This window comes from Cicer arietinum, chromosome 4, assembly GCF_000331145.2.
Source record: "Cicer arietinum cultivar CDC Frontier isolate Library 1 chromosome 4, Cicar.CDCFrontier_v2.0, whole genome shotgun sequence".
Taxonomy (NCBI): domain Eukaryota; kingdom Viridiplantae; phylum Streptophyta; class Magnoliopsida; order Fabales; family Fabaceae; genus Cicer; species Cicer arietinum.
Window position 1 is genome coordinate 4,803,671 of NC_021163.2, and position 26,853 is coordinate 4,830,523.

Below are 26,853 nucleotides of genomic sequence, written 5' to 3' on the forward strand. Positions count from 1 at the left end.
AAAATTAGACCACATTTATAAAATTGTAATTTTTAGACTTAATAATAATAAGTGCAAAATATTTATTAAATATATTATTTATTTTTTTTGAATTATTTTTAATTAGCCGAACAAAATTTATGTACTACAATATCATTCTTGTATGTTATCCTTAAAGAGTTCTACATAGATATCATTCATGTATGTTATCCTTTAAGAGTTCTACATATTTCACACCTACTTGTTCGTCCAAAGCTATTTTATGTTACTTTCACATATATGTTACTTGTTTATGTTTGGTTTAGTTTGAATCGCCATACTAATAATAAAATTAATTTGAATTGCAATATGTGTTTTAGTGCTTATCTCATTTGAGCCAAAATTTTAAGCCCAAGGATTTTGAAGTAGTTACTAAACGACGCTATAATTTTTAAGTGTTTCGTCTCTCACTCCCTAATGTTGTTAATTGTGAAGGTTAAGTTAGTTGAATAGATGTTTCACATATTTATCTACCTGAACAAACTTAAAATAAAATAAAAAATATTGTTATCTTAATCTTGAATGTAAAGATTATTTTTATTTGTGAAGCATAATTGACATGATATCTAAAACTGAGTGAAGTCATATACAATATATCTGATGCCAATTGTGAAGGTTAAGTTATATGTTTTATACACCTTATTTACGTCAAAGTTTTTTTTGTGTCTGTCTATGATGTGTTGTTAAACAAACAATATCTCTTTAATGTCTCTGAAAGTATCTTTCATGTAGGGCTGGAAATTTACACGTGAACTATTTTACTTATCATCTAATAAAGTAACATTAGTCTAATGCATTATCATATGTTAGTAGTAAATGTTATTGAACCCTAGATTAAATTCTAAAATATAGGCATATCCTTTCTTATATTTGATGATAAATTGGCATTAGTAATTTTTGGATTATTTATAAGTATCACGATTATATATGTTATCCTTCAAGAATTTTATATTTCAACCCTACTTCGTTCAAATCAATCTTTCTGTTGAGGTTCTTTTACTTTCACTTTCACTTCTATGGTACTTTTTTTTTGTTTTAGTTTGAAAAACCATAATAATAATTAAATTAATATGAACTGCAATGTATTTTAGTGCATATCTCAAATATGATAATTAATTTGGTAAATGAAATAAAAATGAAATGAAAATCAAATAAGTTATGATTACATTTTTAACACTTTGTGTGTAAGAACTTTTTCATTTGAATGATTACATTTATAAATGTAAATGCATGATTATGCCATACAAAATTTTATATACCTGAATAAAATTAAATTGTTGTACTCTTAATCTTGAATGTGAAGATGGTTTTCTTTTTCATAAATTAATTGAATAGATATTTCATAAACTTTAATGTTCTTTTTTGTGTCTTTGTGTTGTAAAATAAACACTATTTTTTTAACACTCAAAATATCTTTCTTGTAGGTACGGGAATTTCCCATATTATGTGGTCTTCATCATTGAATTATTTTGCTTATAATGCAATGTTAGTAATTGTTATTGAACCATGAGAAAAAATTGTAATTAAACTCTACGGTATAAATATAATCATAATCTTTTTTATGTTTCATGATAAGTTGACATTACAATTTCTGTATTTAAAGATATCTTATATGTTATTTTAGTTTTCACCCCTACTTTGTTGAGATTCTTTCGCTTTCAGATCTATTGCCACTAGTGCTTATCTCAGAATTAATTTGGTAAATGGAATAAAATGAAATGAAAATCAAATGTATTATGATTACATTTTTAACACTGTTCTTATTTCAAGTATTGAAGTTAGCGTCGGTCTGACGGACGCTATGTTATTTATAAAGTTAATTGTCTATTTTTATTAGATTTTGGAGTCGGCTTTACCGACGCTAACGTTTTTCTTGTTACAGTTTGTTGACGTTAACGAAGAACCGCCGCAATAACGTCGAACGTTCTATTTTGTACCGCGATTCAGCTTAGAGTCGGATTAGTCGACGCTATCATTACGTCGGTTTCTATCTGACCGATGCTGTGATTAACTTCGACCGTTTTATTTTAGACCCAATGCCGACTAAATCATCGTTACAGTTGGTTCTTCTATGCAAATAACGGTTACATCAGTTAGTGACAGACATGCATGTAAAGCAGCAACAAAGTGACAAAACAAAATTTTACACTTACAAAAAAAACAAAACCAATGAATGACATGTAACAGGCAACTGAATTAGCTGCAAAGTGGAACAGAGCAAAACCCAAAACACCCCTTGGGGTTTTTCTTTTATTGTTACGCCAATTAATTTTTGATTTCATATAAAAAGATTTTACCCGAATATAGTTGTACCCTTGAATGAAGCACAGCACAATATACATAGCACTACTAAATATTGTTCCTAAAGTTTTGGTGTTGGCAGTTACAAACGTACGGTTAAACATAAATCACCAAACATAAAACCCTCCATTAATAGAACATATCAAATACCCCTTTCTTCCTATTCCATTTCACATTTCATTTTACTATTATTCCACATACCACCGCATCTCTCACTAACCAGCCTTTCATCGGCGGCGAGGCAAAGCAAGGCGGTCGCCGCTTGCATGCTGCCTCCGCCATCATCACAATTTTTTGTTAATTAATTAATTAATAATAACAATTAACAAGTAACATTTTTGATTGAAAGAAATTGTGTTAGAATTGCAGCTATGAATGAGGAAGAGCAAAAGTATGACATAATGTCATCATCTTCATCATCTTCTCCGTTGCCAAGCGATACGGAGGAGGAGTTGCAACACATGACATTGGCGCCGGTGGCGTGGAAGAATAGAAAGAGGCTATCGAAGCAGTTGTCAATGTGCGAAAAACCTAGAGACATAGCATGGGAGAGAAGGAGGAGACAAGAAAGAAGGAGGAGTATTGTTAATGATTGTGTTTGTGATGATATAACAGATGAGGATTTGCATGAGCTTAAAGGATGCATAGAACTTGGATTTGGTTTCAATGAAGAAGATGGTCAGAGATTGTGTAATACATTACCTGCACTTGATCTTTATTTTGCTGTTAATCGAGGTTTGTCACCAAGCCCTGTTTCTACACCTCAAAGTCGTGCTTCATCCCTTGGTGGACGTTCTTCTTCCTTTGGAAGCCCTAGAAGTGATGCTGACTCATGGAAGATTTGTAGTCCAGGTTACATTTATTGCATTTTCATTTCTTACCAATAATATGCATCACTATATATATTATTCTTTTTCCATGCTCAATATGTTTGTGTTATACATTAATGAAATGTAGGGGATGACCCTGAATTGGTCAAGACCAAGTTAAGACATTGGGCTCAAGCTGTTGCGTGTTCCGTGATGCAATCTTCTTGAATTTGAATTGTTTCAAGCAGAGGAGTTTGTTTCAACTTTGTAGGAATATGAAAAACATGAAGAATGGACAAAGAAGAATAAAAGGAGCTCGGTTTCAAATCTAATCACTCAGATTATTTCTTAATTCTGATACTTTTTTGGCTCCAACATAGGTTAGAGGAAAACGGCCTAACCAATCACCCCTACATTTTCATTATTTACCTTTTCTCTTCATATAGTTTTAATATCAAATTGTGTCTCAATATAGAATTTTTGAGGTGTGAAATATTGTTAGCATGTATGTATTGCCTAATTTCGTTAACATGTGGAAGATCGAATTTGAAGGTAATGTATTGTCACTAATTGTGAGTATAGATAAGTTGTGCTTCTCTTTAGCTTAGAACATACACTTTGACTCGGCATGACTTGTGATGATAAAGATACAAAGAAGTGCAATTGCAAATATGTAATTGTTATTTGTTTCATCCCAATTCCCTCTTTATGTAACTTAATGGTGTTTTCAATTCATCTAAGTGTAATAATTTAGTATCAAATATAAGTACAAAATTATAATTTTTCTTTACCCTTGCAAAAACACGTGTGGGGCTAATTGCTATCATAACAAAAACATAGAAGAAAAAATTTCACTCGTGATACAACCCACTTAAAAACTTTTTATGAATATAATGAACATTAATTAGTTCATATATACATGATCAACACTCACAAATGTTTTGTTCAATTCTCATAATTTGTTTATGTGAAAAGTAAAAGTCACATGTAAGTAAATAAATATATATTTTATTAGAAGTACAAATTCCAAACACCCAACTTGACCATTAATGTCTGAAATATATATGAAACATCTTGCTAGCCTTCTATTATGAGCTGGATTAGGATATGAATACTATGTGTAAAATAATTTATGACGTTCTTCCATAGGAAAAATGCATATAATTTAGAGTTAAGTATACCACTTTTCTTCAAGATATTAAATGCATATTCTAATTGTCAAAGGAAGAGTCCATTTGGACTTTCAACTAACCCCAAGCCAAAAAGAATATAATTTCAAATGAACCAAATCTTTCAAATGAAAACATGTAGTGAGTCCTTTTTTGTGTCCATCACTTCCAAGGGAGACCCATGTAGATTTATTCATGGAGGTCATCGTGGAAAAATGCATTGTTTAGACTATTTCGTAAAGAGCCCATTATTTAAATATTGATATAATAAGTAATTAATATGTGGCTATTTAAACAACTAACACAAATGTGAAATCATTTCATTTAAAAGTTTATAAAAGACTCTATTATCACCGAGACACTACACAATTTGAAATAGTTAGTGAGACATTCATTATATACACTATATATATTATAGATAAATATTATTGTAAATATATACTTATTTTTATCAAATAAATTTTCTTTTGGGATGGTTGTGACCTTCTCCGCTCTTAAGAAGATCCATCCAAGTATACAAATTTCTTCATTTAATTTATATTTGATTTATTGTTTCGCGTACTTCATCATGTTAAATGTGAAGTGAGTAGTTTCTTGTCTCATCTTTTATGGAGATGGCCACCATGAATGCTAGGTGAGTGGAAAAGAAATGATCATAATGCACAAAGTTTTATATACTAGAAGATTTAGCCGAGTGGCATGTTGGATATGAATGCTTGCGGCTAAATGGCAATAATAGTCTTCCAAGTAGTTTGGGGTAGCATTGTTCGTGTGGCAGGAATAAAAGGTTGCTCTATTGCATTTCTTGAAAATTAAGAAAATGCAAGGAGTACGAGAAATAATGAATGTTTGATTAAGAAAATTGATAGAGATATGGGTACGAGAAGATTAAAAAATATTTTTAAGTGATCATGTTTAATATTAAAATAAAAAGATATGTGATTTTTTAAAATAATAATATAACATCTTCAATCATAATCATTTATATATGATTATATGATTAAGGTTTAATTCTGGATATATACAAATTCAATCATTAAATTCATATTTTGACTTGTCTCATTTAAATTCGGGTCTAACTCAAACTAACCTAATGATATTTAGTTTAGATAAAAGAATTAATATTTTAAACTCGTAAACCAATCCATTGATGTGATCATATTTATTTATTTTATTATTGATGTATGATTAAAATTTAATTGTTGGATTATATTTAAAAATTTATTGCTATTTTAATTAATTTTAATTGTTTATTGTTGATGTATTTTAATTATTAAATGATATAATTTTATTATTTTTAAATTTTTTAAATATTTAAATTTAATTACATTTTTAAAATAATATTTTTATGAGTCAAGAATCTAATCCACTGAGAATCAAGTTGATTTAATTTGGGTTTGATGTAAAATAATAAATTAAAAACTTAACTGAATTAAAATAAAATCAACCGGTTCATTTGAACCCACGCAGACCCCAAGATAGATATATTTTGGCGGGGAAAATGGGGCAAGACAAAGAGAGAAAAATAAAAATAAAAATAAAATTAAAAATAATGATCCAATTTCATTCGATTCCCATCTGTGACAAGTAATAATGAAACCCTAAACCAAAGCAAAAGATGCAGAGATTTCAGATCTAATTACTCTCCCAAATGTCCACCACAACCACCGCTCCCTACGGTGCCATCCCATCCCCCTCCACCGCCACGTGGCAACCATCACCAACCTCCAATCTCATCGCCACTCCCCGCTCATGGCGCGAGTTTCTCGACCTCTCCGCCCTCTCCCGTCCCCTCTCCTACGACGACGCAATGCTCCGTCTCCGCCGTAATCTCAACTACTTTCAGTTCAACTACGCCGCCGTAATGCTACTTATCGTCTTCCTCAGCCTTCTTTGGCACCCATTCTCCATGATCGTCTTCTTAATCCTCCTCGTCGCGTGGTTCTTTCTCTATTTCTCGCGTAATTCCCCCCTCGTTATTTTCAACAGAACATTGGATGATCGGACGGTTATCTGCGTTTTGGGTTTTGTTACTGTCGTTGGACTTGTTTCCACTCACGTGGGCCTCAATTTGTTGCTGTCGTTGATCGTTGGTGTTGTCGTTTTAGGGTTGCATGGGTCTTTTCGGGTTACCGAGGATTTATTTCTTGATGAAGAAAGTGGGTTGCTTTCTGTTGTTGCAAGCCAATCTCATCTTCCTCAGATAACAAATTATACCAGGATTTGATTGATGACGGAAAGGTTTTCACTTTTCAGAGTTAGGTTAAGTTTTTCTGATTTGAAGTTTTGAATTATCAAGTTAATTGTTCAGTTAAGAAAGGAATTTAGACTTCAAAGCTGAGTTGGTCATTGCAATGATGACCAAGTGTGTTCATTTTTTTTTAGTATTCAGTGGCACAAAATTCAACCTGGGTTGGTCATTGTCATGAGATTGTAACAATGTTCATGTAGCCAATAATTGGTGCATTGAATTGGCATTAGATGTTTTTTGTCGATCTTTGTTGGATAGGTTTGAGAATTTTGTGGGGAAGAGGATCTGTTAATGTAGTAATAGGTGGTGGATTGTTTTACCTGTTCAACATTTTCTGTTACCACTTCCATTTTTACATATGATTTTATGAGTTCCCCAATTTTGCTGCACAACTTCAACTTCCCCTTTGATAATCTATTTTTGTTGGTTTTATTTTACCTGTGCTAGCCATAGTATTTCTGATAGTTTTTTCTATCTTGAACTTTAAATGATTATATAATATTGATTGTATATTTACACATCTGCAGTGTTATACCTGTTAATTTCCTCAAATTGGGACCTTGCACATAACTTAAAGGGTTTAATGAAAATACACTTTCGATGTAAATAACGAAATATAGATAGTTGATTGAGTGGTTATTTAATTATGAAAGTTATAATTATGTACTGAGAGAATAAAATCAAAGGGCCACATTCATTGTCAATGTAAAATTAGTTTACAGCTACAATGCTTAATCCTTTTTCTCAAACTTAAAGGATTGGTTTGTCATTTTTTATTATATAGCTATTTAATTATCATTATTGCTATTGTTCTCTAGAAACTTTCTTGGGGGTATTTCTCTCTGATTGTTTATTATATAGCTATTTAATTATCATAATTGTTGGATTTTGCTGGTAAAGATTAAAGAGAGTCGAAAGTCTGAAAAGGATTGCACCAAAAGAAAAAAAAGGCTGAAAAGGAGAATTTCGGGAACAAAACTCCCAGAATATTATAATGAAGCTTATTTAGCTGGTATTCAAAACATGGGTGGCAATGATTATTAGCAGATTTGTGCGTGTAGATGCAATGATGACTACAACATGTCTGCCTAGAATTTTTAATTTTGACTTGCTTTCTCTGGTTTCTTCGTGTGTTTTGTGAGAGAGGATCAATGCAATCATGAATGGTGGGTGGTATGGGAATATCACTTGTGTCTTCACTTTTTTGTGATTTTCGGATATGATCCATGAATTTTATGCTACTACTATCAATATATTGGAATGTCTATGATTTTATACTAGATTTTTTCGGTTGTTTTGGACGGTGCTGGTAGTCAAGTTGCAGCTCTAATGTGCATGCATTTGTCTGTTAGATTATTTTCTGTTGCTTTATGTCCAAACTAGCCAGTTATGATGAACGTACAGTTGATGTGAAACTCATAATGGCCTCCAGTTGTGCTTTTGCTAGCCTTATGATCGATTTGTATCCTTAGAGATGCCCCTTTTCTCATTAGTAATTGAAGTCCAACAACTGGGCAGTTTGATTGTGTGCTGCAAAATTTACAACTTGAAGGCTTTTTTCGTTAAAGCTTGCTTTTGGGGGATGATATTCTTTCCACTTGTACGCCCGTAGACTATATATATAGTTTCAACTAAGGTAATCTAAATTGGGTTGGTTTCGGGAATTAGATCATCTCCATTCTCATCACTACTATTGTTTAATTTGTCAGTGTTAAAAATATGTGCAAATAGACACATAAAATTACAGTAATGGAATAAATTGAGAGGGCAAGAAATGAAGAGAATACTAACTTTCGTTTGGGGGAGTTGGATTGGATCACTTTTTTTTTTAAATACTCAAAAGGACGTAATGTCCTTGCCTCATACACTTAGTGCAGATCCCTGTTGGTTTACCTATACTATTCTAGTATTCTCCGATCACAATTCAACACACAATTAAATAGTATAAATATAACCATTTTAAAATTAAACTTAATAAAACAGTTCAATACAAATGACATATTATAAATTATAGAAATTTGATTCGTATAGAGTAAAAAGTTGGTGAAATAAATTGGTCAATAGTTGATATTATAATCATTTATAATTGTTTATAAATATACACAAAATAACTATCATTCATTTAATAACCAATTGTTAACATTACTCATTTTATTCTTTAAAATAAACTGCTTATTTTAGAATAGTCAAATCCAAATTTTAGTGAACAACCCCAACAACACTAAAACTTTTTTGAAAGTCCTTTAAATGTTCGCAGTTTATTTTCTTCTTCACTCTGGCACACAATGTTTGCAATGAAAAATTGCTATGTAAACAAACAACTCATAAATGTATAAAACTCGAGGATCAAAAAATAAATGCTCGACAGAAAAACAGGCTCAAATAAGTTATTACTGGGTAGTTAAACATCAAGACATTCAAATTTCACATAGAATGAACAAGCCAAAAAGGCAGAAGCATCTGCAAAAAAATGAAAGAGGTTCAAGCAAGACACATTCTACAATTAAGAGACACAATCTGACTCAAAAAAGCCAAGGGTCTATGAGGTCATATACTCATTAACCACAAAAAACCTAGAAATCTATCAACAAGTTACTAATCCTCCTCAAGATTGATAGAGTCTTTGAATTTCCCATACAAAATTTTCTTCAGTTCAGACATCTGAGCGACCACGGTTGCTTTCTCTTCTTCAAGCTTTGCCAATTTCTGGCTTGTCACCTCTTGCATCTGTTCTATCCTGTTCTCAACTTCATCCTTAGGCACATGAGCAAAAACCTCCCCTATTTGAAACCGAACGACCTCTTCATCTGTGAGAATCAGCTCATTGCTTGCATCCTCTAAATTATCATTTGTTTCCTGTGACAAATTATCATTTGAGACTTTTATCATTTAAAAACGACAAATAAATAGAAACACAATTCTTCTACAAAAGCGACACTAATAAACGAAACGAAGTGAGTATTTAACCATAAACAGAGAAGTTGAAAGACATAACATGAATTAATGAACTCTTAAACTTGTATGTATATGTAAACTCACTTACACACACACATACCAACATACATGAGAAAAGCTTCGAGCAGTAACCCACAATTGATTTTGGAGGATATAACCATTCCATTGTCTTATAATTTTCTCACAATTTTTTTCATTTTATTCCACTTCTAAAGAGTCTGAGAGGCAGGCAACAGGTTAAGCTTATCTCAGATGAGATGACAGGATTCATACCTAATCTATTTTCTGTAAGAGTCAAGTAGATGTATGCTAGGTTTGATATTGACATAGAGGCATTAGCCACTATGGTACTGTCTCTACAAAATGAAGTTGGACCATCATGAAACTTCGTCATTTGAGCAACTAATTCAGCTAAAAGCCTAATGCTATACACCCAAGTTCCACCATACTTCTTAAGCTTTTCGCTCTTATAAGCCTCATGCTTGGGGACAGTAGACTTTCATAGCATATTTACTAGGGCTAGGTTTGATAAACTCAAGCTCTACTATCTTCGACCCGTCGTCTCTTTACTCGGCCGACCTAGATCACACTCAACTCTAACATCATACAGCAAATGGTTGATAAGGCCCGAGATAGTTTTCACCCACCGAAAAGGGACAGATGGCCAAGGTAAACGGCTTAGAAACTACCTACCTACCTAATAGCTACAGCATAAAAGAAAAAGAACAAGGAGAAATGCAAGTCATTCATTATCCAAAACACTAAAGCATCCCTCCTTGAGCACTATACATCGTGTAATATTCCACTCCGGACGTTTTAAGAATTCAGGAATAAGTTGATTTCAATAAACAAGTAAATAAAATCCCTTTGATTATTCGATTTTGGACCCATTTCTATTCCACAAAGTTTCAATTTGAATGACGCTTTTCCGTGTTTATTCAACGCATGTACAAAATAAAGGCATGATAACGCAGAGACCCAAACACAAATTGAAGATTGGAACAAATTTTACCTAATTTCCAAAACGCAAAAATAATATTTTGAATATAGAGATTGATTACCTTGGCGAATTTGATCTCATCGTTTAGCTCGTGTAAGCGATTATTCAACCTTCCGAATTTGTTGATGTTCTGCTGGTCCTCCCATGTGACTTCCGTGTCGGATCCTCCTCCCTTTACGGATCACAAACAAATTACTCTTAAAATCAAACATTACAATCACAAAAATTCAATTTAGGGTTTCGTATTACCTGCTGCATTTTGTTGCTGATTCAAATTTTGTGTAGCACAGCACAGTTACACTGTGCTAGCTCTCTCGATAATATATTCACTCTTCACTATGTTATTTGGAACAATATTTCTTTTAAAAAAAATAAAAAAAATGTTAATAATAGAGAGACATAAACATAATTGTTTCAATACTCCCTTTATTTAATTTTAAATAATATTTTAGTTTTTTAATCTTTTTTTTCTTTTTATCGATTAAGTTTTTTATTTAATTTTAAATAATAATTTGATCATTTATATCTTAAAATATCAACAATATTATCTTTTCTTTACATAAATTTAGAAAATTCATCAAAATCTTCAAAGAAAATTAATAAAATTCAATATCAATTTCAAGAAAATTCATGTATTCATCAAATACATAACTAAAATATTAAAATAAATTCATATTTTCATCTCCAACAACATCAAATAAAGAATAAAAATATGAATTTATTTAAAAATTTGAATAATGAATTTGATGAAATTTAATTTTATATTGAAGATGATAATTAAGTTTATGAGTTTTGTTTGAAAATTTTAATAATTTTTTTGAATTTTTGTAAAAAAATGATAATATTTTTTACATTTTAAAACAAAAAAAAATTAAATTGTTATTTAAAATTAAATAAAATACCAAATTAAGAAAAAGAAAAAAAACTATTACTTAAAATTAAGTTAAGATTCGCATGAGCAATTACATTAATGACAAAAATAAAAGAAAATACATTGACACAAAATAAAAAAGAAAAGGAAAAATAAAAACAAGTGCAAAAATATAGGAGGAAAAATCCAAAATCCAATCTAAACAAGTTTAAGATAATCCCTAACTTGAGAGAGTTATTTTTTTGCATTTAGTGAAAGTTTACTTTATTTTCTAAGTTCATATAGTTGTGATTTAGATGTAACTGCAACAAATTAATTAGTCATATTTCTAAATGTGATGAAGTTGATGTTTAAATTAGTTTTTGTCTTATTTAAAAAAAAAATGAAAAATATTTTCATATCATGAATAAAGTTGGAATTTGAGTTTGTAACTTCTCTAATTATATTATTTTAGATCTTTCATCATAAATGAGTTTCTTAAGTAAAAATGTATCAATAGAATTTAAAGATTTATTTTCCTCTCAATTCTTATTATTTTTTCTTGATAAAAATGAGAGATTTCCTTGATAGTAATTATGCCAAGAGTTGTATGCAAGCTATATATGTTCTCAATAAATTCAAAAACAAACTATAATATTTTTTCCTAAAAATATTACATTCCAATTTTGAAGGGGTTTCATAATGATAATAGTTTATTAGTAAGTCTTCCGTCTTCACAAGATGGAGCTTACTGTGTAGATGATTTTTGCATCGTTATAAACCTGCAACATAATTTTCTTCTATTTTTTTTTTTAACTATTTGATCAATAATTTACTATTTTGGTTTTATTATTTGTACATTGATCAATGTATAAGTGCTAAAACCAACATAGTATATACCATATATAGTAGATGTTTACGATATATAGTAGATGTTTGAATCTTTTAGCATTTAATCGATAGTTCAATTATAATTGGTGTATATGAAAAAAAAAATATTTTTTAAGTGATTAAACTCTTCAACTGCTCTCAATTCTTTAAACGGAGATTAATCTTAATTTAAAAATATTTTTAGGAAATAATAATAAAGTAGTACAACAATGAATTATAATTTGGTAATCATATAAAACTATTTTACACAAATGTAAATATCAATTAAAAAAAAACAAAATAACATAAAATGTTCCAAACTTATAAGTTACAATAGCAACATTTTATGTTCCCTTTTAATAGTACCTAGCTAAAAAAATAACGATAACAACACATATTTTAGTTTTTTTATTTATTAATTAAAATATATATAAATCCTAATAATTTATATGAAACTTACATATTTTAATAAAATTTATATAAATTTTAATCAATTAATCGAATATATCAGAAATATTATAGAATGTGTTGCTTAACATTACTATAATATATATATAGTAAGAAGCTGATTAATAATAACTCGCGTGAAGCAAATCCTCGTGTATGCCTTCCACCTACCTAGCCCACAACATAATCACATTACAAATACACTTAATTTAGTCACCACAATCCACAAAATCATAGTTAACAATAAGATGGCCCTCAGCATTCCCACTTCCATCCGAGTCAAGCCTCTGGAACACACTAATATCCAAGTCTAATCCCCCATTTTGGCATTCATCAACAATTCTAGCTATTTCATTATCCCCAGTTTTAGTGTTTGTCACCTATCAACAAATATTAAACCAAATGCTTTCATTTCTAGATCAACCAAAACCACAAAAGTAATTAAATTAAATGTAAAGCATGTATGTACTATATAAGTTTAATTTCTATAATCAACTGGTTAATGAAAGTTTAGTTAAAATTGAATCAATCAGATGTATCGAGAAACAATTATTAATCATAATATACTTACTTTCAAGTTGAACTTTGAATTACAAATGCCATTTTTTAGAACCAAATGATCAAGATCAACAAAAAAAAAGAAGTTGAATTTGCATGTATTGTGGATGAAAAATATTTTTCACAATCATCCCATAACATATTGACACATTTTTTTGTTTAAATTGACAAAAAAAAATGTTGAGATAAAACAAATTGTAAAATAAATAACCTAATTATAGTTATTAAATAATAATGTGACAACACAAGCAACGACCACAAGAAATGAGGAATAGGCCGAACGTACCCTCAAGCAACGACCACAAGAATCTGGGCCTTGAGGCCCAACAGGTCCACAAAAAGCAGTCCAAGCATATTTGCTACGCCATGACAAAGGCTGGTCTGCATCCCAAGTGGCGCAAAATGCACTCACTGCGAGTAAGTCCCAATTATGTTGCTCGGGTTGGTATAATTGAAATGTAGACGTCACAGTGGCACTTTGAGCAGAGGCCAAAATCACAACACACACAAAGGACAACATGCATAGGGCAAGCTTTGCCATCATTGTTAAGCTTTTTTGTCTTGCAAATTGCAATTGATAATTTTTTGGTTGATGTGTTTGCATTTATAGGCTTCATTGTGGCCGGCATCAATTTATGCCAGTAAAATCAAAGCTCATACTATAAATTTTATTTATTATTCAAATTATTTATTCTTTCACCTTAATATCCTCAAAAACTTTAAATACATGTTTGGATTAACTAATTTGAAAGTATATTGAGATTTTTTAGAATATAAAAATATGAGAAAAAATTACCTATTATTTTTACGTGTAATTATATTTTAGTGAGGAAGCCATGAATTAATATTAAAGGGGGTCTAGACCAAAACTCCAATATTTATATAAAAATAAAAAATTAATTTTTTAAATGAGTTAAGTGCGGCCAACACAATATTGAATAGATTGAAATTAAACACATCATAAATTTTTTTTTTGTTAGTAATTTTATAAATCAAATTTACTAATAAAAGAAACATTCGAGAACTAAACTAATGAATAAAATACTTAGCAAAATGATTAAACAAATTTGAATTACACGGTGAATATTGATTACACTATTAATTCTAACTTTTAAGAGTGTGTTTATATGAAATAATATTTTTAGAAAATACAATTTTTTTAATGCAAATTAGCTTGTTTGGTTAATAAATTTGAAGAATTTTTACAATCAAAATATTTTGTGAGATATTTTGTCGAACTTAAATTTTTAGAAAATTTCAAATATTACATAAAATCTCAAATTTTTAAATTTCCTTTTTACTTTATAATAAATGAATCATGAAATGGTGTCTATAATTATTTTCAAATTTATAATTTTGACCCTATGTTTTCAAAATTTGCATATTAATCTTTTTTTTGTTGTGGCAATTTGATCCCTAAAAATTTGCAAAATAATTACTCAACTTTTCCAAAAATTCGGTTTAAGCCCAAATTTAATTTTTAGTTTTGGCCCAATTTTTTAAAAATTTACAACAATAATTCAATTTTAAAAGAACAATTCCTTTATCCAAATAATAAAATTCTAAATTTTCCAATAATGTATAATTACTCATGCAAACGTGCTCTAAAATTTTACATAATGCACATAATACATGAAAAGTAGAGTAAATGTGGCACATTTCTTAGTAAAAAGTAAGTTGCACATTTCTTGTTTTGAGTAAACAAAAAATTAAAGAAAAGAAAATTGATATAAACATAGTAGATCTCCAAGGCAGTGCTCAGTTGTCTTGTCCTTTTCCTCAATTTCGGAATTACTTGTGACAACAATGCATATACACTAATAAAAAAAAATAGAAGAAAAAAGAATTGAATGATATGACTTAATTATATTCAAATTTTGTGTCTATGTAAAACTTGCTTCATTTGTTTCCCCTCTTATAGTCTTATTATGCATGATATTTTATAAATTACACTTATTTAATAATATTATATTAGATAAATATTTATCAAAATCAATTGTTGAATTGAAAAATATTATTATATATTTTAATTATATGTATAAATTTTGACATTAATCTATCATTATTTTTTATATTATCTAGATGTGCCATTACTCAAAAATGATGTTATACATAATTATATCATAGACGTTAATTTTAACATATCAAAATAACACGTGAAATGATTCTAGATTAATATTAAAATTTATAAATATAATTTATATGATTTATAATAACTTTTAATTTAAAAAGTTGATTTTGAAAAATATTTAATCTAACACAATGTTATTGAATTAGTGTAATTTAATCCATAAAACATAAGTAGAAATATTTTTCTTTAAAAACGGGGATTAAAAAGAACCAAATAAAGTATTTAACTATTTATGAGTGTGTTTTATTGTTTATAATTTTAAACTGAGTTTTATGAATGTTTTGAAAGAGAGACAATGTAAAAATAAATTAATTAATATCAAGAACATTGTTCGTTATACCCCTAATAGCCATATCAAAGAGCTTGGATTTTCGTTTATGAAATCTAAGAAAGCTAGAGTTTATTATGGTTAGTGTGGGAAAATGACTTATTTTAGCCTTTAAGTAATTGAACATGTACACAGCTAGCTGTTTTTGTCTTTTTTCTTTTACAACATCTTACTGGTTTTTCCGTCAGGTACAAAGATATGAGTTCAAAGTTTAAACTAGTTGATCATTGTTTTTGTTTACAAAAAGGTGTGTGTGTGAGAAAAATATAATAGAAAATTTCTATTATTAAAAAATTGTATATATATAACTGATAAATGTTAGAAAAAATAGTTCTAACTTGCTAGCTGATTAGAAGACAAAACATAATTTTTTTTTATCAAAAAAATTATAGAAAAAAGGAAACAAAAGATAAATTGATAAATATAATTTTATGTTATTAATTATATTTAATTTAGATCATATGTAAAATAATATATATAACTTATTTTAATTTATTATTACAAAGACAATTTTGAAAAACATAATACACAATGTTTTGTTGGAATAAGATAAAATCATCAAGGTGATTTTTATATAAAAATGTTGGTGTCCACTCATACATCTATCTTACATTTTAGAAGAGAGAAAGAGTGATTTATTGATAATGTGATAGAAATAAAAAGATAAATAATCAATGACATGTGTTATATAATGTATTAAAATTAGATATGCACAAATTTAAAAGTTAATTTATTTATTTATTTATTTATTTTTATTATAGAGTTTTTCAAAATTTTCAACTCAACTTTAATAGGAAGGTACACGTGCATTTGCATATTTCATTACATAAATATTTCAAGATAGCAATAAAAGTAAAAAGCTTAAGGTTATAGCATATTTGTAAGTATAAAAATATTTTATACAAACCTTTAATCATATATATATATAATCAATATTGCATATTGTTATTGTACCTAAAATACTTTATACAAACCATATATACTATATTTGTAAGTATGAAAAATATAATTTAATCGAATTATATATGATGTATGTTTCAAAAGAAATATAAAATTAATTTGAGCTAGAGTTACACATAATATAATCTCTTTAGTAAAAAGAGATGAAAATGAAAATGTTCAGGACGGGTTAAAATATTTCGTGAGATTGTTTTAAAACGATTATCGGTGCTATTTTAATTAATTATAAGTTTCTCTACAGTGTATTTATTTTAAAAAAATAAAAAAAGTGAAATTATTGACGTGAATGGTCGTGTAAGGCGGCGTTTCAAAGTAAAGAAAAATTATAAGTGGGAATTCAACAGTACACTCAACTGTTTTAAAGTCAACACACTAATTATTGACTTAAAATTAAGAAGTTGATAATTCGTCATAATATGCCTAACTTGGAATTATCTTGCTGGGAGCACGAATGATATATAATCTTAAATTAATACCAAGGAATTAATTTGTTGATAATGAAATGATGATATACACATGAAGCGAAGTTATTAATTAATTGATTTAATTATTATTTAAATTATTATATTATCATCGATTTACAGAATTAGGATCTATTTTAAAATTCAACAGTTTGAATCATTTTATTATTATTAATTTATAGAATTGATCTCTTTATTTTAAAAATTAATAGTTTCGTCTCTCCTTCAGAATTTTTGAACTAAAAAAAAAATGATAATTTAATATATTTTTTACGACGTGACATACAAGATACAACTATATATGATAAAAAACTATCTAGATGAAAAACATGAAAAATGAATGAAGTTGAAATCTAAATTTTAGTATGTTTTATTTTAATTTCACGAGTTTGAATTATTCTATATCATCGTATTATATGTCACATTATTTAAACCATCTCACATTATTATTTTTTAATTAAAAAAAATTAAAGGAAGCATAATTAATTTTAAAATAGGAAAACAAATTTCGTAAATCAATAAAAATAAAAGACTAAAACTACAATTAAATCTAATTAATAACGACATATAGTAAATAAACGATGACAGAATAAGAAATAGATGATCCAAAGTAACACCGGTTGTTTTATTATTTATGATGTTATTAGGCACGAGCAGTACATTAATAAATTATTGATCACAAAGAGTGATTGATTTATTGATAGTAGATAGGTTGTAATATAGAAATTAATCACCGCAATTAACAAAGGTATAGTTAACAGTAAGGTGACCCTGTTGGTTGCCCTGTCCATTAGTATCAAGTTGATTGAAGACATTAACATCCAAGTCCAAACCACCATTGGAGCACTGATCAACTATTCTCACTGTTACCTGACTTCCAGTTGCGGTATTCGTCACCTGCATAATTAAGTCAACATTAATATTAATATAAAAAATATATATAAATGTTGATGAGTATATATATATACATACCCTCAAGCACTTGCCACAAGAATCTCTGCCTTGAGGCCCAACAGGCCCACAAAAGGCAGTCCAACCATATTTTTGTCTCCAAGACAAGGGCTGGTTACCATCCCATGTAGCACAATAAACACTAGCCTTGTAATAGTCCCAACCAATATTCTGAGGGTTGTACAAATTGTATGTTGCTCTTACGTTGTTCGCACTTTGACCACTCACTAACATCGTTCCCATTAGAAACAACAACACCAACAAACTCAACTTTCTTTGTGTGCTCTCCATTTTCTTGTGTATTGCATAGTAGAGGCTAATGTACAAATATATAGAGTTGGAGAAACATAAATGAAATGGTACACGACACTTTTCTACGTACGCAATTGACAAGTGATACATTTGAACCGTTTGATCATATTTCTAGTTAGCGTGCATTTGATTTTGTAGTACACATGTTTTGATTTTTCTTTATGTAGTCTGTCTTTTCCACAATATTATTCCAGAACATTTATTATAGCCGTTTAGTTTGATTTGTCTTCTTTGAGGATTTCCAACCATATGCGTGAAAAACAAATTCTTCAACAAAATATTCAGTTCGAAAAACAAATTTATTAATCTACTGATTTAATTAAAAAATAATTCCTAGAGATCTGCCTAGCATTTTTCAAGATTATTTAGTAAACTTTATCAAAAGAAAAGTTTCATTAGTACAAAAATAAATTAAGGATAGCTACAGAAATAAGTTGTACATTAAAAATTAATGATAAATTTTAGGTTGTCTTACAACTAATTAAAATTACATATACTTTCCTATTTTTTATTTTATTTACAATTTTAGGTCTTATATAACTAGTGGACTAACTTAATTGGTTAATTTTAATTGATTGTGGCTAATTTCCCACAAATTTTAAAAGATAACCTACAAATCACTAAAATTAATATTTTCTCTTGCATTAAATATAAATATTTTAAGTTAATAAAAATTAATATATTTGATTTAAATTTAAATTAAATACATATTGTTTACTCACAAAAATAGTTTATATTATAAATAAAAAAATTATGATTTTAAAATATAAAATTTCAATATAAATATAAATATAAATATAATATTTTGAATAAAATATTGTTATCACTTTTATAAAGCGATCTCAAATTTTAAATACTATATACCTTAAATTTTTTTATTGTTTTATCTTTTATATATGGGGCTAAGATTATATAGGAATCCAATCTCACGCAGCCACGCTACACTTTATCTTAAAACCAATTTTGTCACGTTTTCAAAAACACACAAAAGCTTGACCAAGTCATCTGGTGTATAATTACTTTCATTTATAACTACTTATTTCTTTGATTTTGTACAAAGGTTTAGTTTGGTTTGGATTCGTTTTTAGTAGATAAAAACAACTATTAAAATTCAAAATTGATTTTGCTATATTTGTAAGTTTTAAATTTATTAGAATTCATTTAATTAATTTAAAGATATAATTTGTAATTTTTATGTTTATTTATATTATTCAATTCATTTTTATGTGAATATATTTAAATATATTATCTTTTTATTTTCAACTTTATACTTAAAATCAAACACATACTTATTTGTTAGAAATTCGAAATTATGTTTAAAAGTAAAAATAATTTACAATAAAAAGTCTATATACATTACAAAATTTGTTGTCTCATTTAACACTTTTTTAAGCGATATATTTCTAAAGTGTTTTCTAAAAGTGGGTCAAACATTATTTTATATCCATTGCAAGAATTATAAGTTTCAAATACTAATTTAATAACATATAATCTCATATTTAAAAAAAAAAATGGACTTATAAATAATCCATTTATTCCAAAATATAATGAAAAAATTTACAAATAAATATATTTTAATTTAAAATTTAAAGCAAATATAATTACTATGTTTAACATATTTTTTTTAATATTTTGAACGAAGTATATGAAGTTACTTTGCTATGTCATAGCCCTATGTGAGTATGGTATATTCTCACCCCTACACATCAACCCATATACCACGTTCTAGTTTTTTCTCATCTTTTGTTCGCTTAATTATTTGTTTGGGGACTTAGCCTCCTCTTCCTCATGATAGATAAACATGTAATTACAAATATAAATTTTAAATGAACGGTTTATTAATTTGAATTTTTTTTTTAAATAGTATATATATAGTTTTATTTATAATGACTTATAGTCTACGTTACTAATATTTTTTTAATAATAGAAACTTATAATATTTCATTGATAATAATGTGTTTAATATAATGAGGTATATCAACCAAAAGTTGGAAATTAGTTTGAGATGTGACAGTTTTAGTAATTATATGAACAATTTGCCTCTTAATAAATTCAATACTAGAGTTATTATAATGTGGAAATAATATACTCTGATATTTTTGTACTATCAACCTTATTCAAGTAAAAAATATCAACTACTGTTTTAAAGTCTAATTTAAAAAACATCGATTTCAAATGTAATTTGTGAACCCACCGTAATCCAGAGAAAATACTAATAACTTCAGCAACATAAACTACACCTCACAAAGATAAATTTAGCATTCTATATGCTCCTCTAGACATAACCTAGATTTGAATTGTCATCAATTTTAAAACTGGGAAAGCTATATTGCAAAAATATTTAGTTTTAAATAAACTTGGGATGAAAGATTTTCTGAGAATGGAATCGTGTTCTTTTAATTTTAAGCTGAAAGGATAAAATATATCAAAATAGAACTTAATTAAAATACTAATTTGTATACATTAAAAGAAAAAAATATTGTATGAGCTCTTTCTATATAATTATTTTTTATATTATCAATAAATTACAACTACTCAAATATGTAACTTTAAAATTAATTATGATTAAAGGAAAACCTTATTAATAATCAAATAGTTATAATTGATGGTGATGTGAAAATCTTTTCTATACCAACATATGCAAATTGTATCCCAAATTAAATAAACAAGTGATTGTAGTGGCTAAATAAATCCATTCACATATTAACACGGAATAATTTTGCCAATAACCGTACTCAATCATTATAATATGCGTAAAAAGAATTCTTAGATACCTATGAAAAAAGTTGAGTAATTACCCGACAAAACTTTAAGATATAAGTGTTACAAAAATCAATTACACGATTATGAAATATTGGTTGGATTTTTAGTTCAGAAAGTAATTTGTATATCACTGCTATAACATTATTTTTAAGTGAACAGTTATTTTTACTAAATGAAATATTAAAAATTAGTAAAACAAATAAAAGGTTGAGAAAATAACACTATGATTTTGATGAAGTAAACATTGAAAATAACATCTAACGTGTTCCCTATGTGATTAAATATTATCATTCATGTTTTATACGGTTATAATTTATTTTTCACGTGATTTGATATAAATATGAAAAAACAATCATATGCAGCAAAAATAAAATCATAATTTATAACTAAGAAATCGTGTTTTTTCTCGGTCAACAGCTTAGTGATATTATTAATTTTACATATAAGTGATATGATGATAATTGTATTTTTTATGAAAATAACACTAATTATACATTTACACCTTTTATATTACTTTTTCTTTTAATCTATTTTAACCTATAAAAATTTGAAGGATGAATCATTTAAACTTTAATTATAATAAAATTTATCATTTTTTTTAAATAAAATGAAAATCTGAAAGATGAATGGGCTAACTAATCTTATTACTCGGCCCGACCAAATAGGGCCCATATATTTTTAAATAGGGCCCATTTTGTAATTGCCTTATATCCCATCCTCGTGAACAAATTCAAATATAGAAAACAAAAATATCATACTGATAGTTTTTTTTATTATTTTTTTTATAATGGTACTGAAAGGTTTTTTTATCACAAATAATCACACATTGATACAGTTGTTAAGTGCCATAAATCCAAAATATTTGACGATGGGAGCCTGATCACAATTCTATCGGGGGCCACAATTTGTCATATTGGGCGTAATACATACATACAGATATAATTACGATCTATATATTTTTAAATTTTTGAAAAAGTAATTTTTGTTTTCTTTTGAGTTTCTTTAACCGTTTTAATAAATTATATATATTGTAATAATAGTTTTTATTATTTTTAGAAATAGTTTTATTTATTTTTTACAAAACTGTTTTTTACAAACAAAAGAATTGAAAATATTTTTATATTATTTAAATTTTTTAATTTTTTGAAGTAATTTCATAATTTTAAAACTGATTTTTGTTTGAAAAAGAAAATACATTTTTTTAATTGTTTGAAAAATCAGTTTTTATATTATATTTTAAAAACGCAGGTTGTGTAATTAATAATTATTAATTTAAAAAGTAGTGGTTGAGGAGGTAGAGCTTTGAAAAGTTCACAATGGTGAACAACTCTCCGGTGATTAAACAAAATGTGATCTATTGAATTTTGAATGAAGATTGGATGGATTGAAATCTACTATATTCTTAAATGGGTGAATTAAATTCAACCCATTAATATTTTTATTATATGGTAGATGAAATTGATGAATTTAAAGTTGAATTAATTAAATGGATGATGGATAAATGAATGAATATGCCACCCTAATTTAATCTTACAAACAATAAACAGGTTCTCGATAAGTAATATTAATGATATTGACCTCTTTTTTTTATATATAAAGAATTTATGATGAAATGATGATACCTCATTTCAAGATAATTTTATTTTTTTTCATAATTGATTGACCACTTACAAATTTTTTTATAATTTATATACGTCTCCTTCAATAACATTAATAGGGATATTTTGTAAGATTTTGATCCCTTAATTCGTTTGGTTTATACTTACTGAGTATGTAATGTAAACTTTATTTTTTTGGCTGAATTTCATTATATTGTATCTGAATCCTCGTCAGCTTATAATAATTGAATCCTTATCATGATCACTAAGTTTACAAACACAAATTACTAGATAGTTTTATTTAATAATCCTTATCAATATTACTACATGCCATAGAAGCTGAGAGGCCGAAGTTTAGCACATCAATATAAAAAAAAATTGTTTTAATACATGTAATAATTGCAAAATAAATTTATAAGGAGACAACTGTGGAAAAGTTACATGACAAATGGGTATAAAAATTCAAATAGACTTATAAGAAGAGACAAATTAGAAAAGAAAAAAAAAACACATGACAAAAGATATAAAAATTGAAGTTATAATATTGGTTTGGTGGTTGGAATAAAAATAATAAAGGGTTGAGAGATAAGGGAAATTAAAATTTTGATTTTCACCCAATAATAAATAATAATATTATCATTGACGTTTTAAAAAAATTGGGTATTAATATACTCATATCCACACCACCCTCATTAAATAATTAATCACCCTATACCTTATCACGAATAATTTTTAAGGATAGCCATCCATTCCATCATAGAAAGTGAGTGATGAAAATATTAAATCAGAAATAAGAGGGAACATGTGAAATAAAGTAGTGGATCCCTCAATTGAAGGTCGTAACAGAAAGCACATGGCCTGGGTCCACCATGTCCATGGATCTAAAGGCAATAATACCTCAACCAATTAGGTCCATTACAACTTGACAGACAAGAACATGTTGTACATTATGCTAAGGATCTTGCATAGCATTCACAAAACTCCATACGAAATAAATAGGATATGTATACGGATGATATGCATATATATTGTCACGCATATTAATGTACAATATAAAATGGTGGGGGACAAAACCCGTAAATATAATTGGAAACATTGACATTATTAATTATTAGTCAAGCACACGCTGGCAATAGACAGAGTCACATATTTTTTCCCTTTGAAACAAAAACTGGGTCATATAAACATCTTCTATATCATTTCTTGTCCCTAATGAATTTCCAACTATTTTATCGTTCATATAATACACATATAGGAAGAAAAAAATACAAAAAGATAGCACAGACACATTACAATAATAATAATAATAATATAATTAAAAACTCTTATTCCTATACTAGCCTCGACCTTACTCGAGCCAAATTTGCTTCCTTGGGACGCTGATCGATGATCAACAAGAAGTAGAATATTTTGTCGGAACATGACAGGGGTTTCAGCTTCTGTTCTTGCACTTTTCCACTGCCCTTGGTGCTGTAATTAACAATATATTTAGGATAAGATATTCCATATGGTTTTATACTTAATTTGGTATATGTAATTAATCAGTATGATATTGTTTAACAATAATAACTAACCTAGGCCAATTGCCTCAGAACCTTTCATTATGCGGAGGCGCTTGCATGATCCAACAAACATTCTGTGAAATTTGTGTTGGTTAGCATGAAATTAACAAGATTCTTATTATGATTAAATGAAGGTGAAAAAAGAAGACTAGTACTCACTCCCAAGGCACATCACCAACAAGCATCCAATCACCATCTTTGTCTTCATATGTTGGTACATAATCAGAACCGTTCAAAAGGTCAATCAATTTACTCTCATTCATGAAGTCTTTGGTAACTTGGGACCCACAATTACCAATTGTGAAGGAACTAAACATTTTAGCCAGCGCATCTGACAGCTCTTGGTAGCTTTTGTACAATTTGAGGTCCACCTTGCGTAGATAAGGTGCTCCATCCATGCTCACCTTCACAAACGCTCCATTCCCACCACCACTACCACTAGTCTTCTTCTCTGCTTCTACTTCATTGTTGCTCTTTTGAACATTCACTATGTTCTTTCTGAAGGATCGAACTGGTGGCCAACCCACAACTTGTGCCCTGCAAATTCAATATTCATTAGTTAAATTAGAGATTTAATTAAAAACAAAATATTTTCAAAGTTACTTAAATTATTGGAGGAATAGTTAGAAATGTGTAGGTGACACGCAGAGAGAGAAGACAGACGTGTGGACTATCATTTTCAACTTTTTTATCCTTTAGGGGAATTCAGAAATTGAGTGGATGGAAAAAGTAAAGATTCCATGTGTCTTGTCTTTTTCCTTTGTCTACCCGACAACCAACCATGCCATCCGCAAAAGAAATCCAACTAAAATAATATTGCTTGCCAACCTATTCCGCCGCCCTGTAATACTTTTTTCTTCCATCGCATTTTCAGATTTTTCTTTTCTTCTCCACCATTCCCTCATTAATTAACTACTACTGCTCTACTTATATACGATGCCCATCCACTCCACGTTTATTCTTTTTTTATTAAACAAATCATGTTTTTAGAATTCATTCTCACACTAGCTACATGATTAACTACAAAATTTTAATATTTATTTATACGGACCTAATCTAATCTAATCTAATCAAATCAAATATTGACGCCAAGTTTAAATATTATTTTCACTAAAAAAGTTTGCTAGTGGGATTCATTTTTTAATTATATTCTTTTTTTCTCAATTAATATATTCTCATTTAATTGCGCAGATATCATATCATATTATAATGTAGATTAGAGTTAAACTTTTCAAAATAAGACTATAAAATAATTTTAAACTAAATTTTAAAGAATAGTGTTTGCTTCTTTTTCATGTTCAATTAAATTCTAGTCAAGTTGCTTCTTTTTCTTTTTACTGGTAGTCAAATTGCTAATAATTTTTTACAATCATATTCGAACAATATGTTTAGAACACGGAACAAAACTACCAAAATTGTCATGTAGCAACAAATTATATCAAGTTGTAAGACTGAATTCACCCGAAAATTAAGGAGCAAGAAATATAATTGCAACCGTGAACTTTACTCACAAGCAACTTCCTAACATGAAGTTATTCCCTTAAAAAAAAAACAATATCATTATGATAAATTTTGGGGGAGAATCACAATTCGCTCCCTCCCGAATACACCCTTGGAGATGGTAAACAACTTAAGGTGCAATTGGACGGGAACTTAAACCTATGAACCAAGATTACTCTCGTTTCATAGCATTAGAGTATCAAATGTCTTAATTAAAGTGATTTTCTACCAATTAAAAAAAAAAAAATCTAACCTAGTTAAAACTTGTTACTACATCTGTGTAATCTTTCCAATTGATAAGTTCAAATAAATATGAATCTATGGTTTTCCTGTGTTTGAGTTCTCAATAATCTGTATTTTATGAACAAGGTAAAGTTGACACGCTCTTTCTAATAAGATTCCCGTTCGGAATAGTGTTGCACAAATTAAACAAAGTGTTTTAATCCTTAACATAATTCATATCTAAATAACAAGGAAAATATCATTTCCACGTGTTCTATTACCTTACCTATCTCAATCTCCTATAAAACCTAGATAATTAATTGTTCACTTCATATTACAAATTACAAAATTAATTAAGAACAACAAAAAAAGTTGTATTAAGTATAAAATTGAAATCGAGGTAAAGCAGGAGAGAAATAAAGAAAATCTTACTTAGCGCGAGGAGGCGCAGTAGTAGAAGTTTTGTCTTTAACTTTGTTTGCAGGTACAAGAGGTATAGTTGAGGAAGGTGAAACAGAATCATTAGTGGGAGAAAGATTAAGCTTCAAATCAACATTAGAGGTTTCTGAGAAACCTCTCTTTCCACCACTGGTTTTAATAGGTGACTCGCTGTGTTCACTCGCTGAGCCACCAGGAAGACCGAGTCGTAACTCTGTTTCTTCGAAATTTATCATGCTGTAGTTGTCTCGCTCTGTTTCCGTTACGCTAGTCATTTTTTTCTGTTTACTCGCTTAGTCAGAAAAAATAACACAGACACGTTTTTTTGTTTAGAGGAAGTTGAAAGCTTTTAAGCACGGAATTTGGGAATTGAGCGGTTTGGAGGATGGTTTTTTTGGT

General features: G+C 28.3%; 6 protein-coding genes across 6 annotated transcripts; 2 read left to right on the forward strand and 4 right to left on the reverse strand.

Moving 5' to 3' along the window:
* The first annotated feature begins 2,493 nt into the window (after nt 1-2,493).
* LOC101496090 (uncharacterized) lies at nt 2,494-3,883 on the forward strand. The gene is made up of 2 exons (XM_004495553.4): nt 2,494-3,171; nt 3,277-3,883. The coding sequence occupies exons 1-2, from the start codon at nt 2,691-2,693 to the stop codon at nt 3,354-3,356; spliced, it is 561 nt and encodes a 186-aa protein (XP_004495610.1). The 5' UTR covers nt 2,494-2,690; the 3' UTR covers nt 3,357-3,883.
* Nucleotides 3,884-5,826: 1,943 nt separating this feature from the next.
* On the forward strand, nt 5,827-6,927 carry LOC101496415 (PRA1 family protein E-like). The gene has a single exon (XM_004495554.4). It carries the CDS (start codon nt 5,949-5,951, stop codon nt 6,522-6,524), a length of 576 nt encoding a protein of 191 aa, XP_004495611.1. The 5' UTR covers nt 5,827-5,948; the 3' UTR covers nt 6,525-6,927.
* Nucleotides 6,928-8,906: 1,979 nt separating this feature from the next.
* On the reverse strand, nt 8,907-10,885 carry LOC101496747 (probable prefoldin subunit 4). The gene is made up of 3 exons (XM_004495555.4): nt 10,753-10,885; nt 10,565-10,675; nt 8,907-9,404 (listed from the first exon to the last, which is right to left on the reverse strand). The coding sequence occupies exons 1-3, from the start codon at nt 10,759-10,761 to the stop codon at nt 9,144-9,146; spliced, it is 381 nt and encodes a 126-aa protein (XP_004495612.1). The 5' UTR covers nt 10,762-10,885; the 3' UTR covers nt 8,907-9,143.
* A 1,695-nt stretch (nt 10,886-12,580) lies between these two features.
* Nucleotides 12,581-14,112, reverse strand: LOC101497056 (pathogenesis-related protein PR-4-like). The gene is made up of 2 exons (XM_004495556.3): nt 13,515-14,112; nt 12,581-13,050 (listed from the first exon to the last, which is right to left on the reverse strand). Exons 1-2 carry the CDS (start codon nt 13,830-13,832, stop codon nt 12,880-12,882), a joined length of 489 nt encoding a protein of 162 aa, XP_004495613.3. The 5' UTR covers nt 13,833-14,112; the 3' UTR covers nt 12,581-12,879.
* Nucleotides 14,113-17,706: 3,594 nt separating this feature from the next.
* Nucleotides 17,707-18,362, reverse strand: LOC101499251 (pathogenesis-related protein PR-4). Its single transcript, NM_001364753.1, has 2 exons — nt 18,081-18,362; nt 17,707-18,005 (listed from the first exon to the last, which is right to left on the reverse strand). The coding sequence occupies exons 1-2, from the start codon at nt 18,348-18,350 to the stop codon at nt 17,835-17,837; spliced, it is 441 nt and encodes a 146-aa protein (NP_001351682.1). The 5' UTR covers nt 18,351-18,362; the 3' UTR covers nt 17,707-17,834.
* A 5,453-nt stretch (nt 18,363-23,815) lies between these two features.
* Nucleotides 23,816-26,853, reverse strand: LOC101498926 (auxin-responsive protein IAA16). The gene is made up of 4 exons (XM_004495745.3): nt 26,449-26,853; nt 24,454-24,831; nt 24,307-24,368; nt 23,816-24,202 (listed from the first exon to the last, which is right to left on the reverse strand). The coding sequence occupies exons 1-4, from the start codon at nt 26,727-26,729 to the stop codon at nt 24,165-24,167; spliced, it is 759 nt and encodes a 252-aa protein (XP_004495802.1). The 5' UTR covers nt 26,730-26,853; the 3' UTR covers nt 23,816-24,164.

Excerpts from the sequence above, each read along its gene's own strand:
- LOC101496090 (XM_004495553.4), top strand. The coding sequence starts at position 2,691 with ATGAATGAGGAAGAGCAAAAGTATGACATAATGTCATCATCTTCATCA. Across the intron at positions 3,172-3,276 it reads ATGGAAGATTTGTAGTCCAG|GGGATGACCCTGAATTGGTC; the intron begins GTTACATTTATT and ends AATGAAATGTAG.
- LOC101496415 (XM_004495554.4), top strand. The coding sequence starts at position 5,949 with ATGTCCACCACAACCACCGCTCCCTACGGTGCCATCCCATCCCCCTCC.
- LOC101496747 (XM_004495555.4), bottom strand. Across the intron at positions 9,405-10,564 it reads ATGAGATCAAATTCGCCAAG|GAAACAAATGATAATTTAGA; the intron begins GTAATCAATCTC and ends AATTTGTCACAG.
- LOC101497056 (XM_004495556.3), bottom strand. The coding sequence starts at position 13,832 with ATGCAAACACATCAACCAAAAAATTATCAATTGCAATTTGCAAGACAA. Across the intron at positions 13,051-13,514 it reads CTTGTGGTCGTTGCTTGAGG|GTGACAAACACTAAAACTGG; the intron begins GTACGTTCGGCC and ends ATTTGTTGATAG.
- LOC101499251 (NM_001364753.1), bottom strand. The coding sequence starts at position 18,350 with ATGGAGAGCACACAAAGAAAGTTGAGTTTGTTGGTGTTGTTGTTTCTA. Across the intron at positions 18,006-18,080 it reads CTTGTGGCAAGTGCTTGAGG|GTGACGAATACCGCAACTGG; the intron begins GTATGTATATAT and ends TTAATTATGCAG.
- LOC101498926 (XM_004495745.3), bottom strand. The coding sequence starts at position 26,729 with ATGACTAGCGTAACGGAAACAGAGCGAGACAACTACAGCATGATAAAT. Across the intron at positions 24,832-26,448 it reads ACTGCGCCTCCTCGCGCTAA|GGCACAAGTTGTGGGTTGGC; the intron begins GTAAGATTTTCT and ends TTGAATTTGCAG. Across the intron at positions 24,369-24,453 it reads GTTGGTGATGTGCCTTGGGA|AATGTTTGTTGGATCATGCA; the intron begins GTGAGTACTAGT and ends CAAATTTCACAG.